A 19,149-nucleotide genomic window follows, 5' to 3' on the forward strand; every position below is an offset into this window, starting at 1 on the left:
GAAACCCATTTCCCAGGCCCTGAGAGCTCTGTGCTCTCCCTGCCTCTGAGGTAGCCTTTTCTTGGGCGGGAAGGGCTGAGGGGGCATTTGGGCCCACGGGGGAGGGCTTGGCATAAGACATGCAGTGGGCCATCCTGGTGAAGTTTGGGGCACTTTACCCTTGTTCGTGCCTCAGGTTCCCCATGTATACTGGGGTGACGACCTTGGCTTGAGGATTCCAGGAAGAATCCCCTGTGGAACCCCATGCCTCAGGCCAAGGTGGCCTCAAAAGCGGAGCCTCAAGGTGGCTGCAGATAAAGCCAGGTGCCCTGACGGTCCTCCTGTCAGCTCCAATGGGGGCCTCTCATAGCCCCCGGGGTTCCTCCCACACAAGCCTCCCACCCAGGCCCCACAGGACTCCATCGCCGGCTTACCGAGGCAATGTCGATCCCCATCGGTGGCTGGCCTGCATTCTCTGGGGGGGACTGGGGGAGAGAGGACGGTACCGTGACTGCAAGTGGGGGCAGTTGGGGCCCCCGAGTCAGGCTGGTGCTCGGCATCAGGGAGCCGCCTGGGGGGAGGCCAACAGGCACCTGCGGGGGCGGCGGGGGCGGCTGCTGCTGGGACGCAGGCGGCGGCGGGGGTGGGGGCTGAGGTTGTGGTGGTGGCGGCTGCTGAGAGCCTGCCTGGGTGAAGAAGGCGTAGGGCAGCTGCTGCTCCAGAGACAGGGCATCCATGGCCACGGCCTGAAGGGAGAGGAGGGCATCAGACAGGAGACACGCTCAGAGATGGGGTGGGGCTGGGAGCACCTGGTCCCCAGAGGACCCCCATCGGCCTGGCGTGCTTGGCAACAAGGTGATGGGCAAACAAAGGGATGTCCAGATCCTGGATCGGCGAAGTGAAGGCTTAGCAGGGAGGCCTCCCCCAGGACCCACGGAGGACCTGTCCTCAGCAAGCCTCTCTCACCGCACACTGAGCAGCAGCACCACCGTCTGCACTCAGAGACTCAGGATGCCCCCGGCCTTCCTGAGCTGGAGTTTCCCCACTGTGGGCAGGCACGGGGCACCACACTCTGGAAGCCTAGTGGGGAGCCAGCACCCAGCCCCTGTGGGGTCCTGCAGCGGGAAGGAACCCCCTCCCACCCTCCTCAGCCTGGCCCATCAAGGGGAGGCTGGAGACGAGTTGGGTGAGGAGACACTGATGTAGTCACTGAGCAATGACCAGCTCGGACTTCCTTAGAGTTGGAAAGAAAATAGCTGGAGAGAAGTTTTCAACATTCACGAGTCTGTGCAGACAGTTCCAGGGGCAGGCAAGGGCTCCTGCCCTCTGAGGGAGGCTGGACGTGCCCAGGAGCTACAGCATGAAACACTTATCCGAATGCCAGCTTCTGATCAGCGGGGAGCAGTTTATGCCCCAAAGAGTGTTTCCGGAAAGGGAAGGCAGGACTCAGGGGTGGGGCATGGTGGGAGCAGAGAAGAGCCAGGGGCCACAGATGGAGAGACTGAGGACACAGCCACCAGAAGCCACCCAGGGCACTGCCTGGATCCTGGTCTGAACAAGAACTATACAAGCAGACAGTGACATACTGGGGAACTGGGCCCAGGTGGGTATAGGAAGGTATAGAAGAATTACTGTTCATTTAGTTGTAAGTGGATAAGGTCATCGAGGTTATGTAAAGAAACAAACGTTATCTATTAGGGTCTGAAAAGCAGACAAAATGCACAAATTCCTCAGAACACACAAACTACCAAAACAGTCCAAAGAAGAAAAAGAAAATCTGAGTAGACTGATAAAAGTGAGATTAGATCAGTCATCACACAATTTCCAGTGAAGACATGCTGAGACCGTAGTGCCTTCAGTGGTGAATTCTACCAAACATTTAAGAAAGAATTAACCAATGCTTCACAGACCCTTAAAAAAAAAAAAAACCAGAAGAGGAGGGAACACTTTCTAACTTGTCCTATGAGCCTACGCTGACTAAGCGAAAGAGAAGATTCCAATTACTGAAATCAGAAATGAAAGAGGGAACATTACTGACCACTTTACAGAAATAAAAGGACTATGAACAGCTATATGCCAGCATGTTGGGTAACCCTCAGGAAATGCACCAATTGCTAGGCATAATCAAACTCCCAGAGAAGTAGACAAAGCAAAGACTGTAAATTGAAAAAAAACCAAACCTCTTAACACATTTTATTTTGGGAAATTTCAACTAGATCCTAAAGGAAAAAAAAAACAAAACTAGATCCTAAAAGAGAGACTAGCATAATGAAGAAGGTCAATCATGCAGGCACACACTAACAGCCATGATTGGCAAAGGGGACCTCAGGCCACTGATTTCTGCATTTCCCATGTGTTTGAAAATCTGACAACAAAAAGCAAACATGTTGGGAAAGTCTTCAGGATTCTGCTCCCTGGAGGAGCGAGAGGCCTCCCAGAGAGGCAGAGCTGGGCCCCACCTCCCCTGCCCCACTAAGCCCTCGCACCTGAGTGATGGGTGACAGCGGGGAGAGAGTGGGCGACACCTGCTGGGCCTGCTGCCGCCTTGCCTCCGTGTTCAGGGACAGTGGGCTGACGCCAGCTGGGCGGTGCTGCGGTGAGGAGCCAGGCGTGCTCATCCCTGAAAGGGAGGGAGGGAAGGTGGGCGTGATGCGAGCATGCAGGGGGTGGCACTCACACACCCAGGATCATTGCTGGGGACAGCCCAATCACACAGACGGAAACCAGAGGGCACATCCTGATCGCCAAATCCACGACTCCACTCCCGCCCCAGGTCCAAGGCCCCGATACCCTGACCTCTGGGTCCCCCAGCTCTGCACGGGCTCCATTCTCCTTCCCATCTCCAATGCTGACCAACGCTCTCCCCACTGATCCCACCAACCCTCCAGGAGGGACAGGTTCTGCAGGCCCCACTGATCAGCGCTTCCCCACCTTTGGGCCACAGCATGATTGGCCTCCAGATGGACATGCGACCAGGCTGGCCAATGAGACCCTGTTCAGGGGCTTTTGCTGGGACTCCAGGAAGGGAAGTCCACAATTGTGTGAGGGGGCATATGGTAACCACAACAGGGAGGGCCAGATGACAAACAGGGAGCTGAGGAGCAGAGTTAGCACCTGAGCCCCAGACCCAGCCATATTGGTGCTTCTTGATTTCGGGAGACAATTGGTCCCCTTTTTTGCCTGAACTGGTTTGGGTTTTGGAGAGCTCCAAGCAAGTCAGTCCTGCCTGATGTTGCAGTTTCTTCTTGAGTCTCATCATTCTGCTCACCCTCCTTTCATGAACTTGCCCCTTCCCATAACTGCTCCTTTGGCTCCTCTTGGCCCCAGATCTATGTATCTGGTGGTCCCTCCCTCACACCCACAACCTTCTCCCCCCCACCTCATGCACTCCCCAGGCTGGAGCACCACTCCCACCAGGATGCCCAAGTTGAAATCCAATTCCTTCATCTTCTTCCTGATAGAGCTCCAGCTGGGGGGCTCCAAGTCACCCTTTCCCTCACCCTGGCCCCATCCCTCAGCAATCTGATCCCTGGATGTATCTGCTGTGAAGGGGCTGAGTGAGGTCAAGTTCAGTGTGGCAGCAGTTAGGGCCTGCCAGGTGATCCTGGGGCAGTGCCAGGGAAGCAACAGGCCCCTTGATGCTGGGGGAAGGATGGAGACCCCTGGCAGGGGAGGTCTCGCCTGATCCCCCAGACTCTGTCTCCTTGTCCTTGTGGGTTCACTGTGAGGCCCTAAGGAGGTCATGAGCAGCTATGGCCCACAGTCAAAGCCAGGTGAAGGCTCCTGACTCACTGGGGAAGCTGGGCCCATCCTGCGAGATCAACCCTGTTTCAGCAGGTGAGGCAGCAGGTTCAAGGGCTGGCGAGCGCGCTCTCAGCACGCACTGAAGGGAGATGACGGGCAGCCTGCCCTCCACCAGGGCAGCTGTTCACTGGGGCTATGTCATCTGTGCCAGGCGAGCCCGGTCATGCCTGCACTTCCCCTAGGACGCCCTGGCAGCTTCACTTGGCCAACTGCGGGGGCGCCTGGCACTGTGGACTGCTCCCGCAGTACAGCCCTGGGGGCCAGTTTCTACACAGACTTTGGGCCCACAATCAGGCTGCTGCAGACATAGCAACGTCACAGGAGCCACTGGTGGAGGCCTAGGCAGGAGGAGTCTGGGAGACGCCTGTTGAGAGTGCACTGGGAGGTGGGACCCTGGGTTGCTCCTTGTCTTCTCTGAGCATCCAAATGCCTCATGTGTCCGGTGGGCAGAGGAACACTCCACACCCACGTTGGGAGGAGATGTCAGGGCTCGGTAAGCAGCGGAGAAGCAAACACCAGGAGTGAGGGAGATAAGAGGGGTGGCAGGGATGGGAGGAGTCTGTGGCAAATTGGAGTGCTCCAGCCCAAATTGAGGTGCAGGACCTTGACCCTCCATCGCTAGGCCTGATTCTTCCAGAGAAGCTGGAAATCCAGGTCTTTACATGTATGTTTGAATGTTGATTCAAAGCATCACACACAGTCGTAGGCCAGCCAAAATACACTGGTGGGCTGGATCTGGCCCTTAGGCTGCGAGCCTCTAATGTCTGCCCTGAATACAAGGGAGTTTTTAATCTTCTGCTGGGCTGCAGAGCTCGCTCTTGGCCTTCCATGGGGCAGCCACCACCCCCAAGACATCAGTTGGGCCGGGAGGGCCGAGGGCCACTTTGCCGTTGAATTTCTGACAACCCGGATCACTTTGGGGAAAAGAAGTGGGTCCAGCTGGAGGGGAAGCCTAGCTTGGGCAGGGAGAGCTGCCAGGGGAGGGCAGGCCTGGTGGCAGGAGCCCAGCCCAGGGGCACGAAAGCTCAGTGGCAGGCCACAGAGCTGTGCCAGGAAGGAGGACCCCAGCCTGTCCACCCCCTAGGTCCCACAAGCAGCCAGGGAAATGACTTTAGCAAATGTGGAAGGAGGCGAGAGGGGCCGCTGTCTCCCTGGCGGCAGAAGCCTCCCTCTTCCTCCTCCTCAGGCTCACGTTCTGACTGCAGGGTGGGCCGGGTGATGGTGGGGGTGAGCTCCACGTGTGCCAGCGGCCAGCGGCTCAGCTTGACTTAAAACACGCCCAGAAAGTGAAGCCCCTGCCATGTGAGCTGCTGGAGCGGCAGGTTCGCAAACAACCAAACACATGTCAGACATTACTGGGCCGACGCTCTGAGCCAGGGAGGCTGGGGTCTGGGCCCCAGGCTCGGGGTCTGCACTCTTTCCCGCATCTATGGTTTTCACATGTGTGTGTTTTCCTGTGCTTGTTTAGACTCGGCGCAGGCTGGAGGTGCGCGGCTCCCGGGCGGGCGCTGGGGAGCTGCCAAGGACCCTCTGGCGGAGGGGGGTGGTGCTCTGGAGGCTGCTACAAGGCGTGAGGAGAAAAACAGGGGCCAGGGAACAGCAGTGTCTGCAATGGGGGGGCAAGTCCCTCCCCTGCGGCCCCAGAGCCAACCTTCTGATTTCTTGCCTTGCACAGGCGTGCGTGGACGCTGCCCACCCATCTGTCTCTTGGAGGGCCATGGGTCTTGGGCTCCCCCAAATCTGCTCATTTTGTCTTCTGGGGCTCCCCTGGAGGCGGGGCATGGCCAGGGCTGGTGTCCTCTGCCCAGTGGCTGAGCCTCAGCGGGCACACGGCCAAGTGTGTGGAAGAAACACAGCCTCAATGCAATCAGGCCAGAATCCCACTCCCCGCTTCACCATTCTGGCTTCTATCTCCTCATCTAAAAACCTAGGAAACCCTCACCTGCCCCCAGCCTTGTCGGCACCAAAGTGAGGAATGACTCCAGGCTCCTGTTTTGCTTTACTGCCTGAATCAACCCAGCTCCAAGGCTGGCCAATTTCACCCTGAAATCTCTCTGCAAAACTCTCAGTGGGGCTCTGCCCTGGTCCAGGTGCTGCTGCCCGTTCCTTATGGCCAGCTCTCCCCGGCAGCCAGAGGAAATGCGGCAAACACGAACCTGAGTGTCTGATTCTCTTTCACAAAATCCTGTGTGGCGCTACCCACCATGCTCGGGGCAGGGGTGCAGGGGGCCCATGGATGGGGTGAGCGCTGGCCCGTGCATGGCTCCAGGTGAGGTAGTGCTCTCACTAACCGCTGAGTCCTGACACACATGGACTCACAGAAGGGCCCCCTGCCGTCCCTCCTGCCTGCCCCACCACCAGGCTGTGGTGGGGCCATCCCATCTCCATGGATACAAACCCACACATCCCACAGTCAACATGCGTACAGAGGTCACAGCAAGGACATGGGAGATCAGGGCCCAGCCCAGGGGACAGATGAGAGCAAATAGCGACTTAACAGCAGCAGGGAGGGTGCAGAAAGGCAACCCAGTGTGAGAGGCGGCAGGGGTTCGAGCAGGGAGTCAGGAAGGCCTGAAGATGGGAGGGGAGGTCATCTAAGCCGGGATGGAGCGAGGGGCCTGGAGGAGGAGGAGGCCAAAGACCCCAAGGTAAACTCATGGGCTGGAGCAAAGTCAACATGGGGAGCAGGAATTAAAGGTCCCGGGGGTCTCAAGGTTTCACTAGGAGGGAGCTGAGGGGCTGAGCAAGGTCCTGACAAGAGGGCCATGAGCTGATGGCAGTTCTGGTGGTGAAGAGGCTGGGGGGCCCAGCAGGTGGAGGCCATCCCAGGGAGAGGATCTGAATCGAGCTGGGTCATGATGGGGGGCCGACAGGACATGCCAATGGGTCAGAGTGGATAAGAGGACAGAAGAATTGGGGAGGATATCCCCAGGGTCTCTGCCTGAGTTGCAGGGGGACGGTGCCGCTGGAAGTCCTCAGAAGGAGGGGTGAGGCAGCATCGAGAGATATTGGGATAGGCGAGGGGCCCGTGGAACATCCTCAAGGATGTGATCTGGAGAGAAAGGAGCATGGAGCGCTCCTCTCCCAGGGAGGGGGTTGGCTGGAGCATCCCAAGCAGGCAGCCAGTCAGCTGGGGGTGGGAAGGGCAGATCAGGTCTGTCCCTCGATGAGGGGCATGGGGAAGGCCTGGCCCACCCCAACTCTCTGAAGCACCCAGCATCCCCTAAGAACTACGGTCCAAGGTCCAATCCCTGGGGGCATGAACCTGAGTAGTGCCAGGCCTTTGCCCAGGAAGTGCCCTCTGCCCAGATGCCTTTCCCCTTGGGTCAGCCTGGCAACAGCAAACCCTCGTGGTGGACTCTGCCCTCCACCCCCACGGCCAGCATTGTGGATGTGACCCTGCTAGGTCATCATTCAAACACATGTGTCATCATCACTAGATAGTGAGCTCTGCCAGGGAAAGGAGTGTCCCCGCCGCCCGGCCGGGCCTTACCCTGGCCGGCACCGCCGATGCCCAGGTGTGTCAGGTTGGCTGCAAGGTTCCCGGTGCTGCTGGAGCTGCTCAGCGCAGGGAAGGTGGGCTCCTCCGGGTCCAACGGGGTCGGGAGGGGGGAGGGGAAGTGGATGTTGGTCAGGTCAGGCAGGGAGCCCCCCGTGTTGTGGGTAGCGGGGATCAGGGCTGTAGTGTTTTCCTGGTCAGCAGATGGAAAGATGCTGGGGGGAAAGGCCAGACAGAGGGGGAGGTGAGCTCTTGGGATGGCAGCTGGCCCGTTCTCCCCCAAAAGCTGTGGCTGAGGCAGGAGGAGGCCGGTGCAAAAAATTAGCAGGTGCAAAATGACACCCCACAATTAGGCGCTGCCCTGCTCGAGAAACAACTGTCAGCCCACACTTTCAACGGAAGCTTAGGAAGCAGCCTGTCCCTGCGGGATGGGGGCTGGGGTGAGGGTCCTCCCACTGACCAGGGACAGACTGTGTCTGAGGGGTGAGTGTGCTGGGGCTGAGGCCAGGGGCTCAGTCATCTCGGGCAGGGAGGGGCGGGAGCATCCCCCACGGTGAGGCTTGCTGGGTGGCTGCCAGAGGCACAGTGTCCCCTCCTGTTGGGACCTGCAGCCTCATTAGCAGATAGGAAGCCCTGGGGTCACCCAAGTAGCCCATGGTGGCCTTAGTCACACAGGGTGGGGCCCTGCTGACACTTACTTGATTCCGGGGACCTCACAGGACTTGGGCCTGGACCCTGCCTGAAAGAGAAGACAGCAGAGGCTGAGCTGGCTCCTCATGTGCATTGTGCCTCCTCACAACATACTGATCTCCCGAGAGGGGCCAAAATATGCTCAACAAAAAACAAGTTTATCTGCAGATGAAGAACAGGTAGCCCCGTGGGATGGGGAGGCCTGCCCCAGGCACACTCAGGGCAAAAATAAGAGCTGTGTGGAGACGGTCTTCCTACAGCCTCCTCCCGGCTTCAATCTGTCTGCTTGGTAAGGTGGGCACAGCCCAGGGGTGGCTCAGTCCCTTGTCAGAGCAGGCATGGGGGAGAAGAGGATGTCTGCCCACTCTTCACATATGAAACCCCCACATATGTACCACGGCTCTCAGCAGCCAGCTGGGGGGCGAAGCAGCTGAAAACCCAGGTGCCTCCAGGCTAACCCTGAAGCCATTCCTGAGCCAGGGAAGGCGGGGGCTTCAGTGGCAAGGGATGCCTCTGCTCGGTGTCCATCAACCCGTGACAGGGAAGGACATCACGTGGGGAAGTCTGAGGAGGCTCAAAGCGGATGCCTTAAATAACACAGAAGGTACTGCTGGTGCCCTCTGCTGACCCACCTTACAATGGTGCCCCAGAGCTGTGACTCCCATGGGGACCCTGGTGCTGGCATGCTTCCTGGCCCACAGGCCTGAGGACAGAGACAGTGGTTACCAGCCCTGGGGAGGGGGTCCCAGAGAAACCCTATTTCCTCCTCTGTGAACTGGGGACACTATCGCCATCCAAGAACTGCAGGCTCCAGGCAGGATCTCTAGACTCACGTTCAAGGACAAAGGAGGCAACTCTCTTCCGGTGGCAGCAGACATGATCGGACAGAACCCCGCGTGCCAACAGAGGGCTCAGCTGTGTGTCACGTTCCCTTAGCCCTCTCTGCCTCTCGGGCCCTCAGGCAGACACTCCTGGCTGATGTGTTCTTTAGGGATTATCAGACAAGACACACACCAGCGGAGGGCTGGGCCTGCCTCACCGTGCACACACCCGGTGGGGGTGGGGTGGGGAAGGCCTGACTGGCAGAGACTGGGGAGCCCAAAGGATGGCATGTGACCAGCAGGCGGTAAGCCTCTGTGGGGAATGCCAGAGGAACGGGTTTCTGCTTGGCCACAGGCTCCTTAATTCCGTGAGTAAACACTCGCTTCATTACCAGATTTTTTTGCAAAGCACTTTGACAATGACTTTTTCTGAAAAATCTTTTCAAAAGCATTCCACGAACATTATGGGATACTAATGGATTTCTAAACAGCATTAAAAATCCACCCATCATCCCCCCACCCCCACAACGAATCCCCAAGAATTACTCTGCTGACACCCTCACAGATGCATCGTTTTGCGCGGCAGTTAAAAGGCATCTTGCCAAGATGCTGGGCTCTGCCGCCCTCTTCTCACTCCCAGGATGCTGGGGCTGTTTCCCTTCTCAGAGTCACGACACTCGCCACCTTCATTTTCTTTACAGCAGCACATCTGGGCACGCAGAGGGACCCTGTTGTCCTTTCTTATGCACCCCCCTGCAACTAGATGTTTCAGTTGCTTTCTGACTTTGAATTGTCAAAATTTTTAAGTTTTTCCCTAGAGCTTGAAAATCATATGCATTCTGCATGCAAAACTGGAACATGTAGACAGGGATTAAAAGGCCAACAGTGGTGCCCACACCCCACTACTTGGCAGGACATGCCCCACGCGGGGCTACCTGGGCTGCGTCCTGTACACCCAGGGATCTGTGGGCATCTCTGCGTGGTCTGTGCCTGTCCAAAGGGCTTTATCCTGCTCTTTCCACATAACAGTTTTATCACAAGTGTCTCTCATACCTTTAAAATTTCTTCAAGATTCCCAATTACAATCACATGGAGCATTTCATGAGGGGCTGAGGACAATTTCCTTATAAATCCCCTACTGTCAAAAATTCAGGTTGTTTCCAGTTGATTTCAAAAGCTCGGAACCTATGCTTTTAAGGAACATAGGGCTGTTTGCTCATTCACCAGCTCCCTCCAAGTTCCTCAAGGAATAGGTGATTTTTGGTGCTGCCCCTTTCATGCAACTTTAACAGCAAAGGGTTTCAATTCTTTTTTTTTAACATTCAAAATAGCTTTAGTGTTAAATGCATTTTTGTTCTATTCAAATTCTTTGAAATCTGTATTCATGGCACAAATTCTATTTTATCACTAGACAGTTTTGTAGGTTGAACTTGAGAACTTTCTTTCTGGATACAGAAATCCCAATACAACTGGGAATTCCAAGTAGACGCTGTAATCTTAATAAATTATGCGATTATTGTGCAAATGAATGGGAGTTTATGTTTAAGGATGATGATAAACAATGATAATTACTCAATACTGTGCATTAGTAACGCGATTAAGGCTAAGAATTAGGAGGCATAGGTTCTAAAACCCTAAGTATCTTCACATTCTTGGGCAAATCACTTAACCTCCATGGCTTCAATTTCTTTTTTTTTTTCAGTTGAGATAAAATTGACATATAACATTATATTAGTTTCAGGTGTATAACATAATGCTTCGCTATTCGTACATGTTGTAAAGGGATCACCACAACAAGTCTAGTGAACATCCATCACTACACATAAAAATATACAACGCTTTGTGAATTTGCGTGTCATCCTCGAGGGCCATGCTCATCTTCCCTGTATGATTCCAATTTTAGTGTATGTGCTGCCCAAGCAAACGTGGGTTTTAATTCTTTACATGGTTTTCGATAGGCTATGTAACTGGTCAAAACTGAATGAGGTTCACACCTCAGGGAAGGCGACTCTCACCCAGTGTGTGATTTCGCCAGCTTCACCCAGGGTTGTGCTTTAAAAAAAAAAAAAATCAAGAAGGAAAACCACTTTCAAAAGCTCTTAGGTGCTTACCTTCTTGGTGTCCCACGCTTGCTTGGAAAGGTTCTTGTCTGTCTCCGATGTGGTCTCCTCCATTCCTGGGACTGTTAACAGTAAGACTAGGGTGGGGTGGGGTGGGGGAAGAAGGAGAAGCAGAAAATGAGTCTTTTTGCAGCTGCGTGCTGGCGCCAGGAGGGCACTCCCTCGACATAGTCTCGTGACTGTGATATGATTGTAACTGCCCCAACTACTACTTCTGGGGATTGTACTGAAGTACAAGAGTTTCGTTAAAAAAAAAGAGAGAGAGAGAAAGAAAGAAAAGTGAAAAAGAGAGAGAGAGAACCTGTGACTTAAAAAGAAATGAGAACGAAAGCTCTGGAGCTAAGGACACATGTTGGCTCTGCCTCTTACAGAACCCACTCAGGCCTTGGAGGCCTTGGGGTGCAGAGAACAGCCAAGAATCTCTCCTAGCATCCCATGAGTGGTCGCCTTGCCCTGTGCACTGCACCTGCAGCCCTGTGGACACCCGTCTCCCGCACTGGGCTGTCAGTACCCAGAGGCCGGGCTCCTCTTGCGCTGTTGGCACCAAGCACAGGGACCCAGGCCCCGTAGTTCACCATGGGCTGAGGTTGATCCACGCGTGGTAGTTATGGCCGCATGAGTTGCAATGCCAACCAGCCCCAGAGAAGGAAAGGAGATGAGAGGTCTGAGGGACTGGTCGGGCATCTTTCAAGGCCCTAGAACCAGCTGTGCCTGAAGTCCATTTCCCTTAAATCTTTCGGTTAAGGTAAAATGAAACATTTTCTTTATGAGACCCAATTTCTTTATGTCGGTTGGAGGTTCAGTTTTTCACGTGCAATAGAGCCATTATGATGTGTTAGCCTGATGAGTTAATTCTTCCTTCTTGAAACCAGGACCAGGAGATGGAAGGGCAGCCAGACTAACCCTCAACTTCGTTACTGTCTGGGCCCCTTGAGGAACAGAAAGAGTTGATGTGTTTCTCTTCCCCCCACCCCAAAGCCAACTGGACTCTGAGCTGCCAGAGGTCCTTCCATTGTCACAGCAAGTCCCTGGGGATGGTGACACCCACTCATTGCCCTGAAAGTCCCATGTTCCTAGGGGACTCTCCAGGGTAGACAGCACCCTCTGAATGGCCCTCAGCATCAGAAGCAGGAGAGAAGCACTAGATCCATTCTTGTCACCCTTAGGCATTTGGAATCCTCGCTTTTATTATAGAGGCATTTCCTTCTGCGATCTCGCCTTTGCTGCCTCGTGAGCTGGGATCCCGGGAAGATCACATAAGGAGAGCCTCTGCCAGCAAGGGGTGAAGTTCTAGCTGACCATCCTTCTTCTAACAGCAAAATCTCCGTTATGTTTATACTGGCACAGTGAAATGCTACTAAAAAAGTAGGAAGCGTCTGGGCCTTCGGAATACACGATTAGTTCTCTGGTGTCAGTGCCTTGGAGCACAGCAGGCCCACATGGGGTTTCCTAGGGCTGGCCTCAGCATTGCTCTCCCCTCTATGGGTAACACTGCCCCAGTTTTTAAGATGGCATGTACCATCCTGGAAGGTCAGGGATACTGCCTCCACATCTAGCTCTAAGGAGGGACTGGGGGCCTGGGCACAAATCTGCCCTAGCTGCAGGGGTGTGTGCATGGCCCAATTGGAAAGGAGACTCTGGGCAACAGTTAGGAAACAGTCAGCCTCTTTTCCACCCACTGTAGCTAGGATGGGCCCAGGGGCTGTGGATCTAGAGGGTCCTAAGCATCAGAAACGGGAAATGATCCAGTGTGAAGCCCTGGATCAAACTATACCTGAAGGTGAACATCAAGCCTTGACTGTTGGTCATAAGCCAATCAAAGCCCTTTTTGCTTCAGCTTGCTGCTCCCAAAATTTGAAAGAATCTGCAAGTCCCCCAGACTGTGTGGCCATACCCTGAATCCATGAATGAAAGCCAATGTGCATTTTCAGGGTCTGTTTTCTGTGTCTCTGCACTCCTCAAAATCCAACTCAAGTAGCACCATCTCTGAAAGTTTTCCTGAACCCCTTCCCTTGTTCCACAGCACCCGCTGAGTCTTCCTTCTCAAGTCTATCCACCTGTGAGTTTGTGATTTCGGGGAGCACAGCAGCCACCCACTGGACTTGCCTGACCCCAGGAAAGACGCCTGTGTGCCCTGTTGATACCTCTTTTCTGGTGCGTGTCCTGGGACCCACTCGTAAAGGGCTCTGGCTGGGTGGGCGTCATTGTGCTCTGGTGCAGGGCAGAGTCAGAATTGGTCCTGGAGAGAGGAGAGAGACAGTGAGCCTCAGCCCCAAAGGGGACAAAGGGATAGTCTTGGCCCCACTCTATCTGGGACATGCCCAATGGGACAGGGTGGCAGTCATAGGTCATTTCTGTGAGCTGCTGTAACCTGAGCAAAACCCTAAAGAGCCACAAGAGTGACTGCAGTTTTCATCTGCAAAGGCTGCAGCAGAAATGTCCTTCCCTTCCTAACCACCTAACCACCTAACCAGCCCCTGTCTATCCCCGCCCCTTTGCTGGGGTTCTCAGCTTCAGGGAAAGGTTGGTGTTTTCCAGTTGAAATCCTCCAGGGAGAGGCCCTGACAGTCCCACAGTAGCCCAGTCTCGGGGGTACAAGCCCATCATGGAGTTCTCTCCTGGTGAAAAATGGCCAAGGGGAGTCTTGCTCCAACCAGTCCAAATGCTGCCAGGGGCCTGGGAGAGGCTCCACTCTCTGCCCCAGTAACACAATCTGCCCCCAGTTGCAGGTGCCTAAAGGGAGGGTCCCCAGAAAAACCCTTCAGCTGCCTAGGAAACCAGGGGCACCCATGGGGAGCTGGGCGGACATGCAAAGGATGGGCCCAGCTGCACAGCCAATTTGGGGATGAGAGTAAAAGCCACACGCACCCAATGGGGATGTCCCAGACACTGAGAGTGACGTGGAGGAAACTTGGTTCAAGGACAAGAAGAACAGGTTACAAAGGACTGGGCCACCTCTGACCCTGGGGCCAGCTGGGCAGAGAGGAGCCAGGAGGATCCTGCCCTCCCCTCAATACCAGCTGTGTGTCCCTGAGCAAGTGTTCTGACCTCTCTGTGCTCTTATACCTAAAATGAGGAGGATAACAGCACCAACTTCACCAAGCACTGCACATCCTACATCAGTTAATGTATACGACGGTTGAAATAGCACCTGATACATGAGTATGACCTTGGTGGGTATTTAATTAGGTTACTGAATTATATATTCGGTGTTGTGTTTATATATATATAATATGTATTATATATATATGTATTTTTTTAACAGCTTGCTTACTTTTGGTCTTTGTTTACTGAAATCACCTACGTATTTTTTTGTCTGTATGTATTGTAAAACAAACATGAAAACTGTCTTTTTAACCTTTTTTAAGTGTATACTTCTTTTGTCATTAAGTACATTTACACTGGTGTGTAACAATCACCTGTGTTATTTTAGGCATTTATATTAACTATACTATTGTTATTTAAGAACATTCTCACAACATTGTAAAATGATCATAAATCAATAAAAAATGTAAAAAAAAACATTCTAGATGATGGTATTATGGGTGGGTTTTTTTTTCCACTTTCCAGATGCACTTATGTATTTTTCTAATCTTCTAGTAAAAAATATATAATCCTTTTACAATCACGTTTTCTATGACTGTTCGGGAATGTGAGAAACCAATCATAATATAGCATTAATGGGAAAAAAGCAAGCCGCAGCACTGAATATTCAATACAATCCCAACTTTGTTTGAAAAAGAAAAAAAAAATTTGTAAATAGAGAAGGGGAAAAAATAATCCCCAGAAGACCCCAAACTGTGACCTCACTGTTAGAGGGCTAGAGCTGATTTCTAGAAACTTCTGGATTCTTCTTACTTTTGTCATTTTCAAGTGACTGAGTACTGGTTTTTCAAGCATGACCATGAGGAAAGTATGGCTTTGTTTCCAATGAGAGGGCTGGGTTGGCTCTGAGTCACTGACCTTCTCCAGCTGGTGTCCGCAGGTGGCGAGAGGTACACGGTGCCGTATGGGCAGCTGTCCGCGTGAATGTGAGTTAAGGGGATGGTGCTGTCAGCTCAGGCCCGGCCCTGAGCCCTAGGAACCCTGCACTGGCCATTGGAGTAGCCAGGCTGCTGGAAGCCTGCAAACAGCTGGGGCCTCGGGGCGGGGGGCCTTTCCTGCCTGGCGGCGAGCAGCCCCCAGGGTGCAGCCCTGTCCACCTAGCACTCAGCACTCACCCCCTGCAAGCGCACGTGCGGGCTGCACCCCTTCCAAGAGGGGCCTCAGCCGTGAAACGGGGGCCCATGGGGGTGCTGCGGGGAGTCTAGTTCAGCTGACCCTGGTCTTGACTCTTAATTCTGGGCTGACGGGGCGGCTCCCGGGGCCCCAGGGCTTGGTCTGGGGCCCAGCTGGTCAGGCTCCCCTAGACCATGGAAATGAGAACCAGGAAAGAACAGGCTTCTCTGTTCTGGAGAGCCAGGGTTCCCAGGAGCAGCCACTCCGACTCCAGTGGTGGGGGAGCCTAGCTGGCCAGGCACCAAGGGGCAGCCAGGTGGGGGGAGTGGGGGGATTCCTGACAATCTCTCTGCTTGGCTGAGGTACAGAGGCAAATTCTATGTCTTCAGATCAAGCCTCACTCTGTTCTGTCTGGGTCTGGCTCAGATCCCCCTCAGCCCCACTGCCTTGGCTCGGCTGCCCTCCATAAGGCCCTAGAGGGGTCCACCGCCACGGCCCTGACATGTAAATGCTCTGCTTGCAACCTTCCTGGGCCCCACTGCCCAGCCAGGAGTCTGAGCACAATGTGGTCCAGCTTCATCCTCCCAACTCTCATCTCAGAATGTGTGCTCCAGTGGCCATCTCTGTGTCATTGGTCCTTGTGCTCCCCTAGCCCTTCAGCTCACATTGCATCCTCCAGGATGTCTTCTGGGGTTGCTGTGCAATTGTACTCCCTTCTTGGTGCTGCCCAGTAGCCCTGGAGAACTGGAGAAGCCCTGATTCCATCCCAGAGCTGGCAGCAGGCAGCTCTATCAGCTAGATGAAGCAGTCCCCTCCCCCCTCCTCTGGGAAAAGGATATCTGCCTTCCATGTTTGTCCACTGACAGGGGCCGGCGATGTGGGGAGCCGAGCCGGCCACGCTCCCGGTACACTCTGTCCACTAGCCCATGGTGCCGGGTAGTTCGGCTGGTGTCCAGGCCCGAGGACTGGAAGGGTGTCTGGGGATGGGAAGGGGACCAACGTTGGGATGGAGGAGAGGAAGAGATGGGAAAAGAGAGAGAGAAACCCAAATCACAGTTACCAGCTGTGGTCTGAGATCCGACCCCAGCTCTGTCCCCCAAGATCTGACCTCAGGGTCCCCCCACAACCCTCCCTGTTCAGGTCTGGAGACACCATCAGCCACTCTAGGTGGGCTTCTTTTCCTCCTGCGGCCCCTGCCCCAGGTCTCTGAGCACTGTGGGGCTGGAGGTGAGCTGGGGTTCCCGGGCGCCAGGGCAGCAGGCGTGCAGTGCAGCCGGCATGCACGGGCCAGGCAGAGCGGCGCAAGCTCGGGACCTAGTGCTGGCCGGGATGCCAGGGGTGCAGACGGACTGAGCACCGCCCTCCCCCACCCCCAGCCTCGCCAGGTGCAGACAGGCCTCCGCCCTCTCTCTCCAGGCCTGGCCGGCCTCCTCTCCCCACCTACGTCATCCCTGGAGGGGCCTGCCAAGAGACAGCCCCGGGGCTTCCAGCCCAGGACGTCGAGGGGCCCACCTGGCCAAGTGCTGGCTCCCTGGAGGCTCCTTGTTGAGCCTGGGGCTGGTCTTGGTTGAGACTTGGCCTCCACGCGCCCTCCCCCACAGCCTTGTCCCAGCACAACCGGGAGCCAAGTGCAGGCACTTTCCGGAGCCCTGGCCTACGGCTTGGCCGGACAGGGCTCCCTTCCAGCACCTGGGGCTGGCATGAGGCCCCTGGCCAGGCTCTGCTCCCACTCCTGGCTCCATGCTCCTGGGGCCCCCAGGAACCTGCTCTCTACATGTCCTGGCGCCAAGGGCCCCTCACCATCTGACTGGGGTGAGACTGGCAGTGTTAGCTAGCTCTGGATGCAGCCCGTCCCCCTGCCAGGCCATCTGGCCCTTGGGCCCTTCTGTCTTCTCTGGGAAGCCAGGCAAAAAGCAATTTCCTCTGGAAGACTGCCACTGGCTGGCTCACTGCTCTTCCCCACCCTCCAAACAACCTGGCTAGCATTCAGGGCTGCCTGCTCTCCCTGGCATTCAGGGACCCCTGTCTCTCCCTAACCCAGCAAAGACTCTACCAATTTGGGTCTTTCTGCGCTTTTGTCTCCAAAAGGCTGTGGGCCCAGGAAATGGCAGTGACCAAGGGAGTGTAGGAACCTTGCCACCCAGGCAAAGACATCAAAGGACAGGGGCCATTCCTCTCCTCCCAGAGATGCCTGGAAGCCAAGAGGGGAAATCGAGGCGGCTGAAGCAGAGCCAGAGGCAGAGAGAAGCTCAGGCCCAGCCACAGCCTGGTTCACCAGGCCGGATCCACACACACACGTGTGCGTATGTCACAGGAACGAACCATGCAGCGTTGGTGCGCATGCTCAGATCCCCCAGGCAGGGGTCTCTCGACGCGCCCACACGCACTTCCCCAGACGGGGGTGCAGAGCGGATCTGTTTCCATTTGGCAGACAGGACACCTCCTGCTGGGCCACGGGGGCGGCCGCTCAGGGATACCCAGCGCCCGCGCACGTGCCAGGGATGCCGAGGCCTCAGCCCAGGGGCTCATTTACCAGAGAGACAGGAGCCGCTGTCAGAGCCTCCCCCAGAAATCCGCTGGGCTGAAAATGCAAAGAACCGAGACTTTGAGACACTCCTGCCTCTCCTGGCCCCCCAGTGGGAAGCCCAACAGGGCCCCGTGCACCCTCAGCTCCATACTGGTCCCAGGCAGGGCCAAGCTAGGGGGTGCCCAGAGAGACACTCTCCTAGAGGGGGAAGGGGAGAGCCAGGGAGGAGGGGAGAAAACCCAAACTAGAAAGGGCACTGACAAAGAGGTCAGGCTTTGATGCACACCAGGATCAGCAGGACAGCCCCACTCATCTGCTCTGATGAGGAGGCCATCTGAGGAGGGCTATGCTCCATGGGCCCAGGAGATAGAGCTGAGCCGGCTGGACCCCGAGGCAGCCTGAGGGACCCTGGGTTGGTGCCCTGCTGCATCCCAGCAGCAGTGTGGGAGGAGTAGGAGCTGGGGAGTGACTCGGGTGGGTGGGTAGGGGCTGAGCTCCCTGAAGGACTGACCCAGTACCACCTGGCCTGTCAACACACTAATGCACGAGGCTGTTTCTGAGGCTTTGTCCCAGCAACAGGATAGGTGTGTGGCTACCTGATGAACCTGTCCCTGCATAGCCTAGACATTGTGCTGAGGGTGGCCCTACCTCTTGGCCCAGCTCCTGGGCCCACCTTGACCCCACTGCAGACCAGCGGCTGGGGATGTGGCCTTGGGGAAGAGGCTAGCCCAGCTCCGGGCAGGCAGTGGCCCTTATCTCTCCTTATTTACGATAAGGACGTGCACGGCAGCTACATGGCCTGCGGGAGCCGCGCCGTGTGGGTCTCTGCCAAGAAACGTTTGCAGACAAGTGGGGTCAGGCCACGGGGCCTCCTTCTGAGAATTGCTGGGCTTGCGGATTAGTGAAGCGGGATGGAGCCAAGCCCCAGAGGCCCTGAGCGGTTCCCGCTGCTGCACACCCGGCCAACAGGTGTAGCGGCTGCCGAAACACTCAGGGCCAGACCATGGCCTCACTGTGGGGTCTGCTGACAGAGGATGGGCAGGGGGGATCCGGGAGAAGCCTGGCCCAGGGGGAGGAAGGGAGTAGGCGGGGGTGGGTCGGGCGGCAGCAATCATCTGGTGACCCCAGCTGTTCACAGGCTGTCATGCGTGCTCACTTGCTCTGTGGCCAGGGCGGGGCCCAGACTGCAACACGTCCCAGGTGGGAGGTGGTGTAGGGGAGGGATGGGGGCTCACCTGGAAGGGCAGATCCACAGTGCCGCTCCCAATCTGGTTCACGTTGGGCAGGGACCCGCCGTAGTACTGGCCACGGCTTGGGCCCAGCTGCAGGTACTGGGACTTTTGGAGCTGGAGCTGCAAGAGAGAAGCCAGCAGCTATAGCGGAGGCAGGGGTGGCTGGGGGCGGTGAGGCGGGAAGCCCCTCATGAGCACACCCTGAAGAGCGCCATTCCCGAGGGCCCCAAGCAGTGGGGTCAGTGGCACCAGTCACAGA

The 19,149-nt window shown here is 55.8% G+C and overlaps 1 protein-coding gene and 1 pseudogene across 8 annotated transcripts in view; both read right to left on the bottom strand.

Moving 5' to 3' along the window:
• The window catches only part of CRTC1 (CREB regulated transcription coactivator 1), a 73,825-nt gene that overhangs the window by 12,648 nt on the left and 42,028 nt on the right, over positions 1-19,149 (bottom strand). For 4 of the 8 annotated variants that reach the window (XM_072947336.1, XM_072947335.1, XM_072947333.1 and 1 more), the window contains exons 2-11: positions 18,894-19,010; positions 17,665-17,712; positions 15,971-16,108; positions 14,877-14,938; positions 13,058-13,152; positions 10,905-10,990; positions 7,981-8,021; positions 7,277-7,497; positions 2,466-2,599; positions 414-725 (exon numbers count right to left, since the gene is read on the bottom strand). In XM_072947336.1, the coding sequence (XP_072803437.1) occupies positions 414-725; positions 2,466-2,599; positions 7,277-7,497; positions 7,981-8,021; positions 10,905-10,990; positions 13,058-13,152; positions 14,877-14,938; positions 15,971-16,108; positions 17,665-17,712; positions 18,894-19,010 (1,254 nt within the window). The remainder of the gene's footprint in view (positions 1-413; positions 726-2,465; positions 2,600-7,276; positions 7,498-7,980; positions 8,022-10,904; positions 10,991-13,057; positions 13,153-14,876; positions 14,939-15,970; positions 16,109-17,664; positions 17,713-18,893; positions 19,011-19,149) is intronic. The other 4 variants (XM_072947337.1, XM_072947334.1, XM_072947339.1 and 1 more) reach the window with 3 other exon arrangements.
• Positions 10,618-10,716, bottom strand: LOC116285123 (U6 spliceosomal RNA; annotated as a pseudogene).

This window comes from Vicugna pacos, chromosome 22 (assembly GCF_048564905.1).
Source record: "Vicugna pacos chromosome 22, VicPac4, whole genome shotgun sequence".
In the NCBI taxonomy this organism is placed as follows: domain Eukaryota; kingdom Metazoa; phylum Chordata; class Mammalia; order Artiodactyla; family Camelidae; genus Vicugna; species Vicugna pacos.